This window comes from Papaver somniferum, chromosome 9 (genome assembly GCF_003573695.1).
Source record: "Papaver somniferum cultivar HN1 chromosome 9, ASM357369v1, whole genome shotgun sequence".
Lineage (NCBI taxonomy): Eukaryota > Viridiplantae > Streptophyta > Magnoliopsida > Ranunculales > Papaveraceae > Papaver > Papaver somniferum.
Window position 1 is genome coordinate 113519723 of NC_039366.1, and position 21395 is coordinate 113541117.

At 40.3% G+C, this 21395-nt stretch overlaps 1 protein-coding gene and 3 long non-coding RNA genes across 7 annotated transcripts; 2 read left to right on the plus strand and 2 right to left on the minus strand.

Annotated features, from left to right (window-relative positions):
• Positions 1 to 2583: 2583 nt before the first annotated feature.
• Positions 2584 to 5942, minus strand: LOC113308479. 4 transcript variants are annotated; one of them, XR_003339817.1, is made up of 5 exons: positions 5323 to 5942; positions 5183 to 5218; positions 4312 to 4569; positions 3330 to 4190; positions 2584 to 2839 (listed from the first exon to the last, which is right to left on the minus strand). It is a non-coding gene; the product is annotated as an uncharacterized LOC113308479 (long non-coding RNA). The 4 variants fall into 4 exon arrangements; XR_003339816.1 differs by having other exon boundaries at positions 3182 to 4190; XR_003339818.1 differs by lacking the exon at positions 2584 to 2839 and having other exon boundaries at positions 2846 to 3479; positions 4036 to 4190.
• A 348-nt stretch (positions 5943 to 6290) lies between these two features.
• Positions 6291 to 11736, plus strand: LOC113308813. Its single transcript, XR_003340091.1, has 3 exons — positions 6291 to 6460; positions 6548 to 6605; positions 11266 to 11736. It is a non-coding gene; the product is annotated as an uncharacterized LOC113308813 (long non-coding RNA).
• LOC113308812 (MDIS1-interacting receptor like kinase 2-like) lies at positions 6831 to 9151 on the minus strand. Its single transcript, XM_026557266.1, has 2 exons — positions 7411 to 9151; positions 6831 to 7263 (listed from the first exon to the last, which is right to left on the minus strand). Exons 1-2 carry the CDS (start codon positions 9119 to 9121, stop codon positions 6911 to 6913), a joined length of 2064 nt encoding a protein of 687 aa, XP_026413051.1. The 5' UTR covers positions 9122 to 9151; the 3' UTR covers positions 6831 to 6910.
• A 313-nt stretch (positions 11737 to 12049) lies between the features above and the next one.
• LOC113308814 lies at positions 12050 to 14187 on the plus strand. The gene is made up of 3 exons (XR_003340092.1): positions 12050 to 12215; positions 12332 to 12440; positions 13774 to 14187. It is a non-coding gene; the product is annotated as an uncharacterized LOC113308814 (long non-coding RNA).
• Positions 14188 to 21395: the final 7208 nt, after the last annotated feature.

Below are 21395 nucleotides of genomic sequence, written 5' to 3' on the forward strand. Positions count from 1 at the left end.
ATCATAACTAGTTCAAATGACTCAAATGAAGATATTCTCATAGAAGTATACAAGACACAATTAAAGCAAAATCGATTTTGATTCACTCGAATCATTTCATGAACATTATAGGCACGGTTTGCAAAAGATTGCATTCCTTAATAAATAAATGTATTAGTTCATGAACAAACCGATTTTAGAACATAACCTACTTAAGTATGCAAACGGGTATGCATACCTAAGTAGCCGGACTGAGTTTGGTTACGCCAGTACACGTACGCATACCATTTACACTTCCAAACTCCAGAAGAAATTCATGGAACTTGAACTTCCGTCAGTTGCGTAAGGGTACGCATACTTAGTTTCCGGACTTCCAACAACCAACCAGTACGCGTACGGGTTCGCATACCATGGTTCCCGGTTTTGGACTTTACACAAATGTGAATACACATTATGTTTATATCCAATCATGGTTACATGTTATAAACCCTCATTTCAATCATTGAAACATTCTTGGAAGACGACAATAACCGTCTTACACAAACTATTATCTTCAAAGCAATTTTCAAGTGATTGGATGATCAACACGAAACATTCCAAGTCTACATCAAATGACTGTCTCACACAAATCGTGTAAGATGTTACAAGGCAATTTTCACATGATCATCTTTTGACTTTCTTCAAGAATAAAAGATGAACTTGGTTAAAGCAAAATCTTACGAACACATATTTCGAGAAATAGATAAGAGAGATAAACTCGGCTCGAAATACCAAATGTGTATAATTGAAGTTTATATAGCAATACAAATTTTTGTCTCAAATAGGAGATAGAGTAGATAGACTTTTGAGTGACAGACGAGTTCAAGTCTCCACATACCTTTTGTTGATGAAGTTCCACAAGTTCCCTTGAGTAGTTCTTCGTCTTCATTCGATGAACGCCGTGAAGTCTAAAACTCAACTAAACTTACTTTCCTAATCCGAGACTTAACTATAAGTAGACTAGAAATCAAGACTTATAGTTTTGGCAACTAAACTTGACAAATAAGCTTGAGATAGAAACGCTTGCGAGTTCGATCGAGCAGTGTTTTAACAAAATGAATCAACATAACCTCACATGCGACACCCAACATTTTCCTAACCCTAACCCTCTTGATTTGCGGTTTCATGGAAAATAAAAATGTTTCACCGTTTAAAAATGATTCGTAGTAATTTTAAAATAATCAAATAATTAAAACCACTAATTATCGTTTGAGAACGAATTCAAGTACTGGATTCTGTGACAAGATTGGCTAAGATATTAAGACAAGAACAAAGGAGAGTGCGAGTGCTTGCTAATGAAGATTGTGGGAGTAAGAGAATCCATCCACTTGAGTTTTAAGCAAATCAAACATATTGTTCATTCTCTGTTCGTGAAAGAAATTGGAATAATTCTTAAAACTGAAAATTAATTCGAGTTGGAAATAATATTTGCTACTAATCAGGAGGATTTAGTTACTGTAAATATTCAATTTGACCTCTTTGTTCTTTAGTTTCAAATATGATCAAGTTGACATCATAATGGATCCAAACCTAGCTTTCTTTATTAATATTGTTAAAAATAGAATAGCCATAGATTCACAGGGTTTCCTCTATTTGATAAATCGTAGTATAATTATTACAAATTAAACTAGGTTCAGTGATAGTTTGGGTGAGGATTGAGGACGCAGATAAGCACTTTCAGGAAGAAGAGACCAACAAGATGAGTGAGTTAGGTTAATTTATGGTGATATCGTGTGAATGTGAAAATTATGTGCACTTAATAAGGATAATTTTGTCCGATTCGCGTAAAAATATAAAACTGGACCTAGTTAACGAGTTGATTTTTGATTTTTATTCTGCTCAAATCTCTTTTTGCTCTCTCTTTAACAAAAATCTTTTTATGCGCCACCACAACCGAATATCATCCGGATTTCACCATTCCAGAACCGGGCCGCGAGTTATAACTCCAAAGGTGTCACTATCCATACACAAAAACTCCAACCAAACAAATTGTTCACAAAAATCTCATTTAACATAAACTATCTATATTAACCTTATAATATTTTTAAATCACCCAAACAAAAACAAAAAACAACCCCACCTTTTAATTTTATGATATTATCACCACCAGCAACAACCCACCACCAGCAACACCACCACCGCTCCACCACCACCGAACACGCCGCAGCCAACAACCACCTTCGCCGCCACCGACCACCGCCGCACCACTGCACACTGCCGCCGACCACCACCACCACCAGCACCACCACTGCACCGCCACCACAACCGACCACCGCCGCCGCCGACCAGCAAGCACCGCCACCGAGCCGCCACCACAACCGACCACCGCCGCCACCGCGCCACCACGACCACCGCCCCACAAGCTTCGCCACCGCCACCACCGCCACCGTGGCCACCGTGCCACCATCACCCATCACGCACCGCCAACCAACCACCATGCGCCAACCACCACCACGCCGACCGCGACCACTACCACCACCGCCCCGCCACCACCACCACAGTTCGCCGCAACCACGACATTGCACCACCACTACTGGCCACCGCCACCATCTAGCACCACCACCATCCACCGCCATCACCGACAACCAACACCACTGCCGACCACCACCACCAGCACCGTGCCATTGCATCACCACTACCAGCCACCGCCAACACATGCCGCACCGCCACCTGCACCACGACCGCCCACCGCCATCACCGACCACCAGCACCGCTGCCGCCCACCACCACTACCATCATCTCCATAGGTAAAATAGGATGAAACCAATTTTGGTTTCATCATAAATAAGATGAAACCATAATTGGTTTCGTGAGAATTCAACTGCAAGAAAAATTATAAGAGGTATTATACATGTCCATTGATAGAAAAGACATCATTGAAATGTCATGATTAACATGGCATGTCTAAATGCTATTTCGGAAAGCTTCGAAAACACTAACGGATGAAACGTAACTAAACAAAGTGAACCTTAGTCGAAGATCGATCATGTTTCCAGAAACGCATATATAAGTAACTATTGTAACCACAAAACATCTAAGCAATCCATTCAAAATAGACACAAAATTACAAATATACAGATGTGTTGTTTCGCAGATATATCAGTCATAGTCTAAGAATGAGATAAGATGGATGAAACTGCGCAGATCTTAGTTAAAAACTCACAGGGATGAATTTTCCATTGTTTTTGGCCATTAGCGCGATAATAGTTATTGGATAGAGAACCTTGCACTACTCTTGATGGACCCAGTTTATCTTTATACACTAGGGGAGAGGGGGAAGACTTGTTAGCTGTAGGTATATTTTGTTTCACCTGAACTAGGGGGTCTGAGCAGCAGCAGCAGTGGCGGTTGAAGCAGCAACAAGTGCAACAGGTACATATAGTTTTGATTCCACAGGACTAGCAAAGAGAGATCTTAAAGAACTCTGATCTCCTCCATAACTGACTCCACGACCCATTTACCTGAAACACCAACAATATTGGTTTCGTCAACATAAAATCTGAAAGAAAAAAAATCACATATTAGATGAAACAAAAAACTCATTCAAACCTCAGCAACATTATTAGTTACAGCTAGAATTCAAACCATACAACTACCTAAACATTATCACAGGTAATTCAGTTTCATAACATTTTGTAAAACCCCCACCAATAATATTATCATATGATCAACAAGATTGGTTTCATTGACAAAAAATTCCAAAAATTAGATGAAACCAAAATTGGCTTCAACAAAAATTAGATGAGACCAAAATTGGTTTCAACAAAAATTAGATGAAACCAAAATTGGTTTCAGCAAAATGAAGAAAAAAACAGACGAAACCAAAATTGGTTTCGTGCAAGTTTATTTTCAGTATCTACACTGAACATATGTGGACTTGTTGTGTACCTACAAAAGAAATTAAAGAGGTATTATACAAGTCAAAATGACAATTAAAATAATTCAATGTAATCGAAATTCATGAACTATATATTGGCCGGTATTTCTATTCCTATTAAATTCATGAACTATATGTACCTAAAAAAGAAATTACAAGAGGTATTATACAAGTCAAGACCCTGGATTCCTATTCCTATTAGCCTGTGCTTCATATTTTATCTTTTTGCACTATCCACTGGGTAGCAGCTTATGTCAACAACTTTGTTGAAATTTGTGGCAACAACTGTTGTAACCTGGTCCACAAAAACAGGATAAAAGAGATTAGTGAGTAAGTTTCTAAACAACAAATAAAGCTATAGTAATAAGTTTTAACTCAAACATAAAGAGCAAAGGTTGACAACGCTGCATGTTTACCTCAATCTCGTACTTGGTATACATCTTCTTAACTCATCACCTCAATAATCATCCAAGCCTGGAGCCTCATTTGGGCAAAACAAAAATCATTGCCCATTAGTCTGGCCCCGTTTCATGAAAATACCAGGAACCCAAAGGCCATCATCATCAATATAATCATTTCAAAGACAATAACAAACACGACAATCATCTCCCTTGTCCCCGACAAACCACCAACAATCTCGGTTACAAAATCCATTTCTTAAAACAACAGATAACCTTCAAAAGTAAATACAATGACGTGAATTAATTCACAAGAATATATGGACATGTTCCACAGTTAGCATGAGCTTAGGGGATACATTGAAATTGATACTGAAATGAAGAAACTCATTTTACTGGATTATGTTACAATCTCTAAAAGGCTATGATGATCTAAGATGCATCCACCACCGAGTACGTAATCCAACACTAACTGACTTATGTGTATAACACGTTAAACTGAATGCCATTTCAGGCTACTCAAATTACTTTCTAGAAACAAACAAATCATTTCACAAGAATCTATTAATGAATCACTGAACTTGGTAAGAACATAACTAACAAGTAACCACACGTTGGGGACTACAACTAAAGGTAACCAGTCTTTTGTTGCATTATCCGTAGCTAAGTTAAACAGACACAATAAGGTAATCATCAATGGAGAGATCCAGTCTTTTTGTTGCATTTTTGTTGCCGTAACCTTAAACTTGACTAAATCTTTAATACTACTACATCTAAAATGGAGTATAGCAAAGAGAAACATACACAATAGAAATTCAGAAAGCAAGAAAAAATTGAGAAAAAATTTCAATTAGGGCGTGGAATTGACCCATTGTGAAGTAGTTCTTACCAGTGTCTATGAAGATTCATCTTGTTCCTTTAAAATCTGAAAGTGTACATATGTTGTATGAAAACGAAATTAATATGAATTTAAATCAAACCGAAGTTGATGTAAAGACTAATTTTGACAAATCCAGTTTCAGTTCATACCAATTTTCAGTTGTCTATAACAGTGTTGCTTGTTCTTAGTGGTGGTGAAGAAGGAAGGTGATGGTGAAAATGGAAGAAGGCAAAAGTAAGTAAATTTAGGCATGAAATTGAAGAAAATTGTTGGATCCAATTCCTCAGACCCTTGTTAGGAACATCACCACTTCATCATCCTTTCCTTAAAAAATTGATCTCAATCATCAATTCGTTACCAACCCATCTCTCTTCTTCTTGTTCTTCAATTGCAATTACAGTCACAACCCTAATTTCAACAATTTCTTCATCCGATCTTACAGAATCATCAAAACATCACCAGATCCACACGTGTTTCCTTCTGATTTTTAAAATGAAACTATGGTTAGGGTTTTGATTATGGTTGCTGTGACGTGGAGAGGAGTTGGGGGTGGTGATGTTTACGGTAGTGGAAATGGTGTTGGTGGTGAAGGAATTGAAGGAGGCGGAGGAGGGTGGTGGTAGTGGTGAGATACGTAGGTGCAGTAGTGTGTCGGGGGAGAATAAAGTTGTTGTTGGTGTTCGTAGATCTATTGTTTCTGCTGGTGGTGATTGTGGTGGGGAGACGGAACAAAGAAGAAAAAAAGGAACGAGAGAAGAAGAAGAAAAGATCTAAAGGGGATGTTTGGTATTTTCTTTTTTTTAAAATAACAAAAACTAAATTTACTCATTATTATTTGGTTTGCGGTTTTTGTATCACTTTTTAATCAAACTGTTTTAATTTATTAAAAATAATATGGCTGGATTTTTTGTACCACAAAGTTGGTCACCCAGGTGTTTTGTCACTGGTTTTGTTCCCAGAACCAATTAAGAACCCTTGGGTAATTCGTCCGCTTCGGTTCTTTCTGGTCCGGTTTGGTTTGGTCATGCACAACCCAAGAATTTTTCGATCGGTGCGCAACCCAAGAACTTAATGATAGTTTTGGCTTCAAGATGCTTATGGCACAGCAAAAGGAGTTTGTCGACCCAAAAAATATTTCAAAGATGCGAGTAAGAATCTTTTCACTCATGGAAATTGTGCAGTTGCATTGTCCCTTGTATTACCAGTTTCTAAGCGACCTTCATCTGTGAAATTGTCTGCGATGGAACCAAAGTTGTTGGTAAACTGCTAGAAACCATTGATTCGGAGGTCTGTATTTTTCTTATTATTTGAATACATTTTCAATTTCTACGTAGGATGTAAGTTATCTGAAGATCTGATGCTGTATTGGCTCAGCTGAGTGATCCTGAGGAGCATAAAGTGAATCCTTGCGTCGAGATGGTACCACTAGAAAGTAAGCTTTCTGATTTGATGCACACATTACTCGTCTTTTCAATTCCTCATAAGCTGCCATTTCTGATTTATTCACAACAAACTTGGGTTTATTTGATACCTGAATGCTTAGTGGATTAGCCGTAGAATTAGATTAGAAATCAGCATAGAAAAACTGGTTTATAAGAATTGAATTTCCATAGACACTAGTTTTGAATTGATGTAAACCCAAAAATTTAGATGTCTTCTCGAATTAGGCAGATACAAATCAAATAAAAAAGATTTGAACGTTCTTTTATTTTGTTGGTATTAGCTAGATGAACTTAATTACAAAGTATTCATAAGTTTCTGCAATGTGAGCAATTGAAATTCCTCATAGATGGGAAGTAATGCATGTTCCGAGAGCATTTGACACACGAGATTCATTGGCGGTCTAGATATAGGAGATACACGTGCACACGCCAAAGCAAGGATTACTGCTGTCACGACCTCTTGTGCAATAGTATTGTTGGGAAGTGTTAATCGCTTGTCTAGCACATCAATGAGAAGTAGATCATGTCTATTGGATTGTAGTTGCAAGAGGTATTCTCCTGGGTGTTTTCCAAATAATATTTCCAATGCTACAACTCCAAAACTGAATATGTCGCATTGCACTGTCATCCTAATTGTAAAAGCAAGCTCTGCAATGTTGTAATTAGGTAAATTTTAGAACAAGTAACGGGTTATTATTAGTTCGAGATCTTTAGATTGGAAGTTACTTAACAACTGAGTATGGGTGTAGACTGGATATTGATTGAAATTGAATTAGTTGAGAAGAACAAACTGACCTGGCGCAATGTATCCATACGATCCCACTGGTGTTGTCCAGTTAGACTCGTCCTGTTTTAAAAACCTTGCAGTCCCAAAGTCTGAAACCTTAGCTGTGAAATCTGAATCTAATAAGATGTTATTTGCTGTTATATCGCGGTGCACGATTGGAGGAGTGCAGTCATGGTGCAAGTACGATAAAGCATGAGCCACACCTTTAATTATGTCCAACCTCATTGACCAGTCTAGCATCTTTGCTTCTTCCTCTCCATGCAAGTAATTTGCCAAATTACCCCTTTCCACATACTCATAAATTAGAAACATGCAACCTTTCGTTGAGGAGAAGCCGTAAAATTTCACAATATTCCGATGCCGTACATTTTCTAGTGCATGAATTTCAGATTCAAAACTCTTAATGTGAGTTTTTCCCTCAGAACAGTATTCATTGGATGATGATCCTGTTGCTGAATTATGGAGTTGCTTTACAGCAAGAATTACACCTAGCGGTAGTATTGCTTTATACACACTTCCTTGCCCACCTTTTCCTATGCAGTATTTTTCATCGAAATTTTCTACTGCTTGAACAATATCCTTGAACACTATATTCCCATTGAAGTACCATGCTGAAAATGATCTGTTGCCTCCTGAGTCATGGGCTGCATTAACTCGTGTGCGGCAGCAGAGAAATACTCCAAACATAATTAATAGAAGAAACAAAGCTGCAACAATTGGAACAACCACAACAGTTACCGGTTTCAACCATTTTTTGCTGTTTTCGTCATTAGATGGAGAGTTAATTCTACAAGGCTTAAAAATTTTGAAGTCATCGCTGCAGAGACCTGGGTTACCTCCCAATGCCTTAGTCGGATCTTGTTTGAAGACCCTGACATCTGGAACTGGACCCTCAAGTTCATTATTTGAGAGATCAATAGATTGAAGACTTACCATACGCTCTAGAGCAGAAGGTATCGAACCCGAAAGCCTGTTGTTAGAAAGGCTTAAAATTTCCAGCTTTCCTAAATTCCCAAGCTGTGGTGATATTTCTCCACTGAGTTCATTTTGACTGAGGTCAAGAATAGTTTGCAACGCCACTAGATTCCCCACCTGGTGAGGAATTGATCCATTTAACTTGTTATTACTCAATTTTAAAGACATTAAGCTTTGGCAGTTCCCGATTTCCCCTGGTACAGGCCCACTAAGATTGTTCTCGGACAAATCCAAGTCACTCAGATGTGATAAATTTCCAATCTGTGTGGGTATCTTCCCTGAGAGCTGATTTCTGCTCAAATTCAGCTTGTATATATTTGAAGCTGGATTGAAGAGATCCACAGGAATGGGTCCAGATAATTCATTGAATGAAAGGCTAAGAACTCGCAGAGACGTTAAGCTTCCAAGAACTTGTGGGATGTCACCTGATATCCTGTTTTCTGATATTCTGAAGTGCGTAAGCTTGGTGCATGCTCCCCAGTTTGGTGATAATTTTCCCGACAATCGGTTTCTACTCAAGTCGATGAAATGTAGAGTTGGGTAAACACCAAATGCGTCTGTGGTGTCTCCTTCTAGAAGGTTGTTCTCAAGACGGACTCTGATTAATCCACTGCAGTTTCTAAAGCTTCCGGGAATGGGGCCATCTAGCTTATTTCCATTTGCTGTCAAGTATGTGAGTTTCCCTCCTTTGCAAATGGAGGGAGGAAACTTGCCCGAGAAGTTGTTGAATGAGAAACTTGCCATTGTGAGAACACGAGGACCAAAACCGTCTGGTATGCTGCCATAAAAACTGTTATTTGCAAGATTTATTAGTTCTAAATTCTGCAGTCGTGTTATGGATGCTGGCAAGTTTTCCTTTCAGATTATTAGCGCTCAGGTCTAAGTTAACTAGGGTTTCAAGATTACCTATTTCTTTTGGAAGTACCCCAGTTAGTTGGTTAGAGAATAAGTTCATGCGTGTGAGCTTTGTTAAGTTCTCTATGCTTGATGGAATTGAACCAGTAATAAGGTTATCGGATAAATCAAGATCTGTCAGGTTTAATAGATTACCAATCTCCGAAGGTATGGAACCTGATAATCTGTTCTCAAACAGGTAAAGAATGTCGAGTTTCTTAAGCAAGCCGACTTCCGAAGGGATTGTTCCTATGAGTGTGTTATTGTGAAGCTGCAGGGAAATTAATTCAGTCCAGTTGGACAGGAAATAAGGATGAATCTCACCAGATAATTGATTGTCTGAAATTCGAAGTTCAGAGATTTTTGTTAGGGAAGCCATTGAAGGTGGTAAAATACCTTCCAGATTGTTCAATGCCATTCCAAGAGAGGTGAGATTAGTACAAAAGCCAAGCTCGTCTGGGATGCTGGAATTCAAGTTTACATCTGTGAGGTTTATTCTCTCGATGGCTTTAAGATTTCCTATAGAGGATGGTAAGGGCCCTCCCATTGGATTTTCATACAACTCGAGAACTTTGAGGTTTGAAAGTAGGACGATCTCAAATGGTATTGAGCCATTTAGTCTATTTCTCCCCAGCTTAAGGTCTTGAAGTTTAGTAAGGTTTCGGATTTGTGATGAAATTGGTCCCGCAAATGAATTAGTAGTCAGATTGAGGAACTTAAGATCTTTTAAACTACTCATGAGTTGAAATGGAATTGGACCTCCAATAGAATTGTTGGATAAGTCGAGAAAGATTAGCTGTGGTGATTGAAAGATGAATGGTGGGATTTCTGATTTTAGAGAGTTGGTATTGAGATTGAGGTGAGTCAGTGACCTCATGCCCTTAAACTGAACTGTGTCTGGATTAGAAAGAATGTTTGTAGAAAGATCTAGAGTCCTCAGCTTTTGTAGAGTGCTGAGCTGGTATGGGATTGAACCATTGAGAGAATTGTTGGCTAGTCGAAGAAAGCGTAGTTCTAAGAGGTTTCCGATCTCTGGAGGGATTGTTCCTGTGAAATCATTGCTACCCAAATTAAGATAAACAAGTTTTGGAACAAACCCGATAAGCATTGGGAGTTTACCACTCAGGAAGTTGGCATCTAGATTGATGGAGCTAAGTTCAGTAAATACCGAGAAGTTGAATTGGGTTAGAGTTCCGTTTACAGCTGAATTCTCAAGATTTATCTCTGCAACTTTATTGGCATCTTTGCAGTGAATACCTGTCCAGTTGCATAGGCTGCTGCCATTTGTTAGAGACCATGAGGTAAGAGAATGAGAATTCAAACTGTTTTTCCATCTCAACAGAGCTTCAGCTTCAGTTTGAGCTGAAATTCTGACAAGAACACAACAGAAGAGGAGATAAAAGATGGTAATCTCTGATAATTTTGCCATGCCACCAATAGACCTCAATTACCTTGTGAGAAAGGATATACTCATTTGTTTGTGTTTATATTTGTCAAAAGAATGCACTATAAATAGGGATTGTATTCAACTTCCATCGAGTGTCACTCTATTAGATATAAAAGCTTAAACTAGTCCCCTATCAGTCTTTGTTTCCCTTGATGGCCCCAGAAGCAGAAACAATTGAAATTAAGACTCGGGATTAATATGCTTGCAAGTCATGACATGATGTAATCTTGAAAATGATGGTATTATATATCATTACTATTACTGATTTTACTACTGAGATAAGGTGAAATGGTCAAAGGGGTCTGTTGGCTTCCATTCAATCGATCATGTTTCACAGGTCATTCTTCTGTCTTCTGATAGCGAAAATGATTTCTAAATATTTACATTAATTGTGCTGAATTTGTCAAACTAAAAGAAAAGATGTACAGATTATAAACTATGCAAGGTTTATGGATCTTTTAATGTTCTTTTGAACAACAATTTTCTTCTCCAGTGCATGTAAATTACAAGCTTTGTCTGAGATATAGAATCTTTTGACTGAATCCAGGTACGTTCAAGCACATACATGCAGACATATATGCGCAAGTGTATGCATTGACTCACCTTCTTTTCCATCCTTGTGGCTCAGGCAGTTGAGGGCTGACAATTTTATAGTTCAATTGGCGAGTATTATATTGCATTCAACGTTAGATATGGTTTGAAACTACTATTTTCGTCACATTCACTTATCATTAATGAGAATTTATTATTATGGCAGTGTTTGAGAAAGTAGTTTGATTAAGTTAGAAATTTGATCTGGAAAAGTCCTTATATTTTGTTAGTTTACAGTGCCAAAATATCCGTGGTTGTGTGACTTTGCTATGCTCTTTCTGGCTTTTTGCACATCAACTATACTTTCTCCAAGCCAGTGTTTGGCATCCCAGCACCAGGTTCATACTTATATATCCCGCCCACCAACTGATTTTAGTTAGAATGGTTGATATGGGCGTTTGAAAATTTGAATATGCTGTAGAGTCCTTACATGTAACCAACGGAAAAAGCTTGGTTTATTCTCTTTATAATAATGCTTCTGAGTTCCATGCAATCTGCTAATTTCCTTAATCAAAGTACCAAGGCGGTTTTGTATTGGTGTTGTTGGTTACATGGATGTGACCTAAATTAGGTTTTGGTGAATTCAAAGTTAAGAGGGAAAGACAAACATTTGATTCAAAGTTAGCTTTTCTTTGTCAAATCTAAATAAAAATATGAACATTTGGCTCAAAATTATATATTTTTTTCCATCAAATTTGATTATGGAAGGTTGTTTAAGATTTCTTCTACCCGAACATTTACTATTATTAGTAAAGAGTAGTAGTTAAGACATTTCTACGATAGGGTATCTATTCATTTCTTTGGTATCAAGTATCAACACATGGAGTATAAAATTCTCTGCTTGGCTCATATTCTTGATAACTCTCTTTCTCTTACATTTTCAAAGTTCCATTACTAAATTCTGAGGTAACAAATGTCCAAGCAATTGTTATATTTTATTGAATTCTGTTCTATTTTCTGATACTAATATCTATTTGGTTCAGACTTTGATTTTTCAACTTTTTTTGTTTTTTTGGATTCAGAGATCAATAGAGCAACCAATGAACGTGAAGATAACAGGGATGTAGCCGTGTCTGTGATTGTGTGGCTTTGCTAAGCTCTTTCTGCCCATTAACTCCAAGCCAGTGTTTGGTAGTACAGTACTGTTGAAACCTCTCCTTATTTTAAAAGTTTTGACCTGGATTGGTTACTCATCTTTAATATTTGATTAATGGTTTTGACCTGGCCTTAAATCGATAAAACAATGAATTAATACTGGTTCCATTTGAACCTACCACAAACGTTCAAATTAGTAGCTAGCGTTTACCCAGTCCAACTTCTCGTTACCATTTTAAGCCCTTCGTTATATTTAAACGCAATTTTAAGATTTTGATGATTATAAGGTGAAACTAAAATCAGTACACGCATTAATTCATTCATAGTCAAAAGCAATGGGGTTGTTGCATAAAAGAAGAGAGCAACCAACCATTGCCTTAATGTTGTTTGTTTTTCTCATTAGTTTAACCGTCTTAACTATCATCAGTAGGGCTGAACATGGTTTCGGTTTTTCGCTGGAAGCGAACCAAACCAGACCAATTAGGAAGAAACCAAACCGAACCATTTACTAATGGATTGGTTACGGTGTAGAAAGTGGAAAACCGATAGTGTTGGTTTTGGCTTGGTTTGACCTCTAAAACCGAACCAAAAATCATTGGAAAACCGATTGATTTTTAAACTTAGTTTCTACCGTCGATTTACAAGTATTAGATTCTACCCATTGATTTAGAGGATAAATAGAAACCCTAAATCTAATATTTCATTATGATACTCTCCCTCTTTCTCTTTCTCCTTCTCCTTCTCTCAGCCGTCTCCCTTCTCCACCCCCAACTACAGCTGTCGCTACTCGACTTTTTTCTTCCCGTCTTCCTTCTTTTTTATTTGTCAATAACTAAATTAAGATATATTATATATCTTCTTTTGATCTCTAGAATTAGAGTAAGCTTTAACTATTCTTGATATTTTTTATTTTTTATTTTTTTTGTCTGTATATTTGTGTAAACCAATACTATCGGCAAGTACGATTTTTTTATCCGTAAATTTGTGTATTTTTTTTTTTTGGTTTGACATAATTATTGGTTAACCAAAAACCACTGGGACAAACCGAAACCAACTGGAACCATTTGGAAACCGAACCAATGGTTAATGGATTGGTTTGGTTTAGATTTTTAGAAACCAATAGTATTGGTTTCGGTTTTGGTTTGGCTAGAAACCGAACCAAAACCGACCATGAACATCCCTAACCATCAGTAACATCAGTTCAGGTACGGCACTGTTCGGTTCTAATTTGATTGTTCGTTACTTTACTGTGATTAATCAAAATATGAAAGTTTTTACTGATTACTGATACGAAAACAGATGGTGAGATAAAAGTGTTTATTGATTACTGATCACTATTTTTCTTCTTCTATGATATACGTACATACAGCTCTAATTTACGAAAGTAAGATGGAGCTATATCCAAGTCCGGGAATGAGGGCACTTTCAAATCCGCCACGCTGGCCACGAGGGCCAGGCAAGCATTCCCCTGCTTCCCCAGATGTTGATGATCACGTTGCTCCTCCTCCATAAGAGAGGACTTTGACGTTTCTCCTCCTCCCTTAAATGATTGACTATGCAGTTCCTCCGGGCGATCACTGTAGTTAATAAAGTTAAAGACATATAGAACTCAAGGGCCTAATCTAGAATGATATCAAGTATATATGATCTTTTAGTTATATATGGTCTTTTAGTTAATACGATGAGCAGTATACATTGAATATAGAGTCTTTATGTAATAGTCTTTATCATTTGATCCTGTTACTTATAAACTGGTTAAGGATCTTTTAAGAAAACACACAGGTTTTTCAATCCAGTTAGCTAACTCATCAAAATGCCAATAAACATCTCGATTTTCTCTTTTTTTTTTTGGTGGGGAAAAAATTATCCATCTTTCCCATGGACCAATCAATAATTATCCAATGGATTTCTGTCGGTCGACGTAGGTCATGTCGGCCGAACCACAACATTCACATCAATAGCATTAACCCAGTCCAACCACTCAGTGACCATACCAGATCAGTTGAAAGTTGAAAAGTGAAAACTAGTAAATCTTTAGCTGCTCTTCCCCCAGATATCCAAGCAGAAGTATTAGCACAACAACGGGCACAAAAAGTTGTAACAATATAGTGAATCTGATCGATATTAGTCCAATCTCTACCCAAGCAATGGGGTTCTTACTTAAAAGAAGAGGGCAACCAACCATTGCCTATCTTGTTTGTTCTCATTAGTTTAACCCTCTCAACTATCGTCAGTTCAGGTATGGATCTAATTACAACCAACAGTTAGTTAATTTGATTGTTCGTTACTCTACTTTACTTTTACATGTCAAAGTTTGTAATGATTATTGATGATCAATATGTTTTTCTCCAATGATATACAGCTCTGATTTACGAAAGTAAGCGGCCGCGGCCAAGATCAATTCGGCCACTGTGAACACGTAAATCACGAAGACATCTATATGTTCACAAACAATATTCAAATTCTAGGTACCAACTCGTGCTGATAATACAATGGCATTGATTCCTTGGCTCAAAACCTTCGGGTTTATCATAGCCTCATCTAAGAACACTGCGAGTGGCGTTTACGCAAGGGGAGATAAAGAAAACGAAGCATAAAAGTAAAACTCATGAAGCGTTAGACAAAAATAAAGTGTTAAAGTGTAAATGAGACCGGGATTTACGTGGTTCAGCACTAAGGCCTACATCCACGGGGCTGTTGTTTCACTATGTACTTGATGATTACAAAGATAGTCGAGTGACTTTGTAGTTTACATAGGTCCGTCTATTGTAAAGGACTAACTTACACTTACAATCTTTTCTCTCTCTCCTTCTCCCCCAGTTTTTCCGATCCCTTTACTCTTGGTGGAGAGGGGGTATTTATAGGGTTAGAGTGTGGGACCCATCTCTGAGGACCGTTGGAGCCTTATCCTCTTGTGTTCTGTGTCCATCCCGCGGGGGTCTTCGTTTATTACTTCATCACGCAGAGTCGTCTTCGTTCGTTCCACGGGTTGATCGACACGTATGTTGCTCAGAGTGTTTAATGCGGGTAGTTGAGGTGCCTGCTCGTGTCAGGCAAGTGTCTTCTGCCCCTGTTACATCCGTGTCAGTTCATTTTCTCTCCACCGTTGATCTTGGCTTCTTTTGGGGATGAGATAAAGTAACTCTTCGGGAGTTATCTGGTGCTCCGCAGTACATCGTGTTACCGGTACATCTTTTTAACTTCTGCCCTTAGATTTGTTTGGGCAAAGATCCAACGTCGGCGGGATGAGTATCTTAGCTGTGGGTACATGTCATCATGCTTTGATGACTTTGTCCGCATGTTCTCCACGTATGTTCCTATATACACGTGTTTGATGATGAAATATGTGCATACAATTTGCCCCTTTTCTTCGGGCTTGAGTGTTTAGTGGGAGCATTGAAGAAAACAGTCGTTACATATTCTTCCTCTCTCCTAATAACTTCTCCTAGAGACTTGGGCATGTTTCGTATTCGTGCATTAACTGCTCATTTAATGGGAACGTTTCCCATTCCTCCCTTAGCTTCCTTCTCTTTCTTTCGAGTATATTAAGGAAGGGAGAAAAATTAATTTCATTCTCTGTCATTCTTTGTTCTTCAGCCATTAAATTCTGTCTTTCTTTGTTCTTCAGTCATTAAATTCTGTCTTTCTTTGTTCTTCAGTCATTCAATTCTCTGTCTTAGCATTTATCACGCTCCCTTCATTGTTTCTAGTTTGCTTCGTTATCTGTCAGTCTTCATTCTTTGTTCTTCGACCATTAAATCCCCTGTCTTAGCATTAATCACGCTCCCTTCTTCATTGTTACTGGTTTGTTGTCCTCTTCCTGCTGATGTTTGTGGTGGTAAGGTTTCTTTTCTTTGTTCCTTTTGTTTTGAGCTGTGTCGGTTGTAAATTTGCTGCTGTTGATCGTTTTTTAGCCTCCCATTTTTGCTGCTGTCGTCCTTGTTTGTGATGAAGAACCTTTTCTAATGCTTGTATGCTAGTTTGCCCCTGTTCTTCGTCGGAAATCAAGGAGGCCATTCTTTTACGTGTATTGAATGGATTTTTGAGTTTGGGGTTTTTAGGGTTTCTGTGCTATGTTGAGATGGACTTCCAATTTTGTGGTTTTTGATCTTTGGTAATGACCTTGTGTTTGTTTCTAACTTGTTTATGTCGTATCTCTTCGCAGCCATGTCTGACCGTCCGCGTCCTCCTCATCAAACTGCGGGTTCTAGTCTACCGAGATCTCCTCCGCGCAGAGAGTCTCAAATGGATCCCCGTGGTATTAGAGTTTCTTGTTCAGGGGCGAAGGCCTCTCTTCCCATGAAAGATGGTCCTTCAAAAAATCCTTCCGGGTCTCGAAACGCTGCCGAGCGTGCGGTTTCTCGTCCTCGTGATGACGTTAGGTGTACGCAGACACCTCCTCGTGCGGTTGCTTTTGATGTTCCTCCGCTGTGTTCAGTAGTGCCTGTGCAGTATCCTCTACCTCCGCCTCCAGTACTTCCTCCCAAAGGGAAAAATACCAAAGGTTGTGTCCCAAGGACTGAATCGTCTAAAAATCCTTCTTTGAAAAGACGAGCTTCCGAAGCTTTTGTTGGTTCGTCTGACCCCGCGGAACAGGATGAGGCTGCCCCGGTGATACGCAGTGTTCCGGTCAGCAAGAAGAAAATGACGTTCAAGCATATTGACCTTGAATTTTTCAAAGAAAAGCATGAGCTTCAAGCCTTCGAGGTTCGTTTCTATGCCCCTGAAGATGATATTACTTATGAGCTCCTCTCGAAGTATCAGTTTGACGAGTTCCATATGTTGACTACGGTTGGAGCTTTCGAGGCGGGTCTTATGATGCCGTTATACAAGTCTGGCGACTCCTTCTATTACGATGTGCTTGCTGGTCGTGAAGGCTCTTCTACCAATACTCACAGCCGTTCCGTGTCGCAATTATCGGGGAATTATCTCCGCGCACTGAAGGAGTGTTATCTGCGGAGTAAGGGGCAGACGACGATGACCTGTTACGTTCCAAATCCCGCGGAGAGGGAATGGTACACTCCTGAAAACTTCAACAACTCTTTTGGCGATTACGTCAATAGTAGGAATCGTAAGCCGTGGAGTGTAAGCCTTCGGAATCTTGCTGCTCCTCGGGTGAGATTCGTCTGTTAAGTGAGGTCAGCGATGCCAAACTGAAGTATGTTCCGGGCACCGAGGGGTCTAGTCAGCGGAAACTTTTTCCGGCCCGTGAGAGGATCAAGCGTGACCATGACTACGAGTGGCACGCTACTGTGATCGAAGTCGTTGGTCCTTGGGCGTACGGTTGGATTCCCGGTCCACGCGGTTGGCGTCCTTCTGGGAGTAGCAGCCACGTGAATCTCCTCCGGCTCGTTATGGAGATTTCTGTCCCTGGCGTTTAAACTTCGCAGGTATGAACTTTCCTTATGCCCTCGACGTCGTTGAAGGAGACGAGGAGGAAGGTTCTGGTGCATACTTCCACCGAAGAGTGCCACTACTGCTAAGGTATGGTTATCAGTTTCTGGCCGCGCTTGGTCGAAAAGTAACTCTGTGGAAAGTAACTGTTCGGGAAGTAACTCTGTGGAACATGTGTTGGTTTGCAGGCTTCGAAGAAGAAAAAGATTGGGCCGAAGCAGTCTTCTACATTGTGATGGGTGAGGCTGAGGTTCATGAAGAAGTTACCAGTCCGGCAAACGAAGAGTTTGCCGAGGATGAGATTTCTGATGGGGAAGAACGTACTGATACTTCCCCCCTAATGTTGAGGATATTGGTGCGGGTTTTGAAGGATGGAGGAGGAAATAATGCCGCGGATGGCGGTGTTCTCGCAGATATGTCAGTCCTGCTGGTGATGCTGCGGGAACTCTCCCCACCATGTCTCAAGATTCTCGTTTGACCGGGTTTATTCCGCAGGGGATCTCCTTGACGATGCTCTTGATTTTCCTGAAGACTTCTCTCTACTTTCTCCCAATGATGATTGGGATGTGCTCGGGGAATCTGGTAAGGACGACGCTGCACAGGACGGGGGCGCGGGTGATCACGATGTGCGTGTTGATGCCGAAACTTGTGTTGATGAGGCAATATCAGCCAAGGGAAGTCCGTGGTTGATTCGCCTTCTGAGGATTTCCCTCTCGCTGACTTTTGAGGGTGAGGACGCCATAATGGATTGGCTTAAGAAAAAGGGTTTGTATTTGTCCCTCATCCTGCCCCTGTGTTGCTGGTGAAAAGGATTCCGATGCTTATACCCGTCGGATGATGGAACTCTCGTCCAAGGCGCGGGTATCGAGATGTGGGGAAAATTTTAGTGTTCCCGAAGCTGCCCTTGTACCGGAGCCTCCTACTTCTGTCGAGGATATGATGGCCATAGCTGACGGTTACCAGTATGGTTTTCCTCAGCAGCGTGTCTTGGAGGTAAGTCTTCGTTCATATCTCTTCGTGACGATTGAATCCTTCGGTGTAATAATGTTTGCCGTTTTATGTGTAGATGATGAGGAGTGAGCATTGTAACCATGTTCTGTATCAATTCTTCAAGGCGAAATCTTTGAAGCTGGAGGCTAAGCTTCGTCACAGAGAAAAGGAACTATCTGCGGCTGAGGTAGAAATAGAAGAACTGAAGAGGAGCCTTAAAGAAAAGAAAGCTGGGTGAAGCGGAGGCTGGGCTTCGTTCAGAGCTTACTGTCGTTCGTGCTGAGTTAGAGCAAACTCGCGGCCAAGTTTCAGCTTTCACAGGTTTGATTCTTTTTCTCTTTTACCCTCGCAGTGCGTCGTAATTCCTCTATTCCTTAGTTGTTCTGTCTGAGTCTCCCCACCCTATCTCCAGTGGGTGGCGTCCCCGAGTTGATATGGCTTCGAAACGAAAGGGCACGGCAAAAATCTCGTATCAAGAGCTGGTCGAGAAAATTAAGAGTGAAGCCAAAAAGTGGGACGCGGGCTGAGGTATGGCGCGAAAGGCATGTTCAAATGGTTGATATGCAGAATCAGTATAACCATGACCGTACTTTGTTCAATGGTACGCTGCTGTGGACAAGTGAGAATCTGCGGGAATCCCGTGAGCGATCTTCGTTGTTGGAGTCTAGGATACATCTTCTGGAAGAGGAACTACAAAAGGCTCGCTCCCTTCCTTTTCCGGGAGTTGATGAGAGCATGCTGAGTCTTACCAGAGAACGGGACGATGCCCGAGCCGAGTTTGGGCTCTAAGCAAGGCCCTTGCTGCGTCTCGCGCTGAAATAGCGCGTTGGCTGAGTCTGAGAGAAATCTTGAAGTATGTATGTACAGACTTGGCAAAGGTGTATCAGAGATAAACAACGAGGTCAACCATCTTCGTCACATGGATTCGATGAAGCAGGTAGAACTAGATGCCAGTCAATTTACTCTCACCAACCTTCAACTAGATTATAAGAAATTATCCGTGGAATATGACCATCTTGATGAAGCGCGAGATGCGGTTGTTAATGAGTATGAAGAGGCTTCGGCTTGTGTCGAAGGTATAACTCTATTTCATCGAGTGTGATTGTGTCTTTACTGTGCTAACTCCCTTGTGTTGTCTTTTTCAGAGCTCGAGGGACAACTCCGCGTTGCAAATGAAAAGTTTGAAAAGGCTCAATCTTCCTTAACGCAGCAGGAAGAACAGACTAATCATTTTAAGAGTTTGGCGGCGTCCCGCGAAGAGGCCGTTGGTGCAGCTTCTAAAGAAGTGAATCGTCTGTCTTCGTTGTTATCCCAAGCCCAACAGCGGACGACAGTTATTATGCATAAGGCTCGGTGTCAATTGGCTGAGGAGACAAACAAGATGCTGGAGAAGATTGAGCTTGGCCTTAAGACCGAGCATGGCCTTGTGAAAAGCTATCCACGTCGTCCAGTGCCTGCTTCCTGCCTGGCTCTTCGGGACCCTCATCTGGTGGGAGCGTCCCTTCAACTCTTCGGAACAATCCTGCTGATGGGTGGCCTCTTCTAAGTAGAGACCGCAGCATCATTATCCTTCCGTTGAGATTCCTTGTAAATTTTTGTAAAGAGAATATTTTTGGTGTGTATTCCTTGTAAATTTTGGATGTGTATATTTACAATCCATGGCCTTGTCGCTTTTTGTAACCAACCTTTATGAAATGGATCATTTTTTTGATATACCTGCAATATCAGTTTGTTGTTTTATTTTAGTCATTGTGATGAAAGACTCTAAAAATAAAAGAGGATTTTAAGTGTTTGGGTGCGATCCCGAAGGGAGGTACCTTCGTGATCGGCTTGAGACCTGTCACCCCGCTGGCGAACCCTTGGCCAGAGGATTCCCAGACGGTGGGGGCCGAGGCAACGTTCTAGGATATGGGGTTAAAAAATTTACATACACCCATTCCGTCGACCCGTTGCCTTAAGATTGGTTGGGTATCTCTTTCTGCTGGGTGCCTTCCCCCTGGTCTTACACTTATGGACACTGACGGGGGAGCCCTGAGAGATTGTAGATTAACTACTTTCCCCAATATTTGATAGTTTAGTTACTTGATTATAGAAAGCTTGTTTGATTGATAGGTTGAGGCCTGCAATTCCTCGTCCAGAGATAGAAACATGTAGAGTGGTCACGCTCCCTTCTTCTTCTGGTACCCTTCACGCAGTTGCAAGGCTGCGTTGCCCTATGGGAAGTATGGTTTGAGCCACTTAGCATTCCAAGGATGTCGGAGGACTTCGCCTTTCAGATTACGAAGGTAGTAGGAACCGCTTCCCGCAATGTCGTGTATTATAAAGGTCCTCCCCACGTAGGTGCTAACTTTCCCCATCTCTCTCGTTGATACTGTGGGATGTTCTAACACATACTGTCCCTCTACAAAATTCCGAAGCTTACCTTTTTGTTGTACTCCCTTGCAAGTCTTCGTTGTAATTTTCCATCTTCTGCAATGCGCTTCCCTTCTTTCTTCTAGGTCGTCCAATCTCTCTAACATCATGTCTGTTGTGAGATTTTTCTCCCACGCTTCGGTCTTTGTGGTTGGCATGAGTATCTCTGTAGGGATGACTGCTTCAGCTCCATAA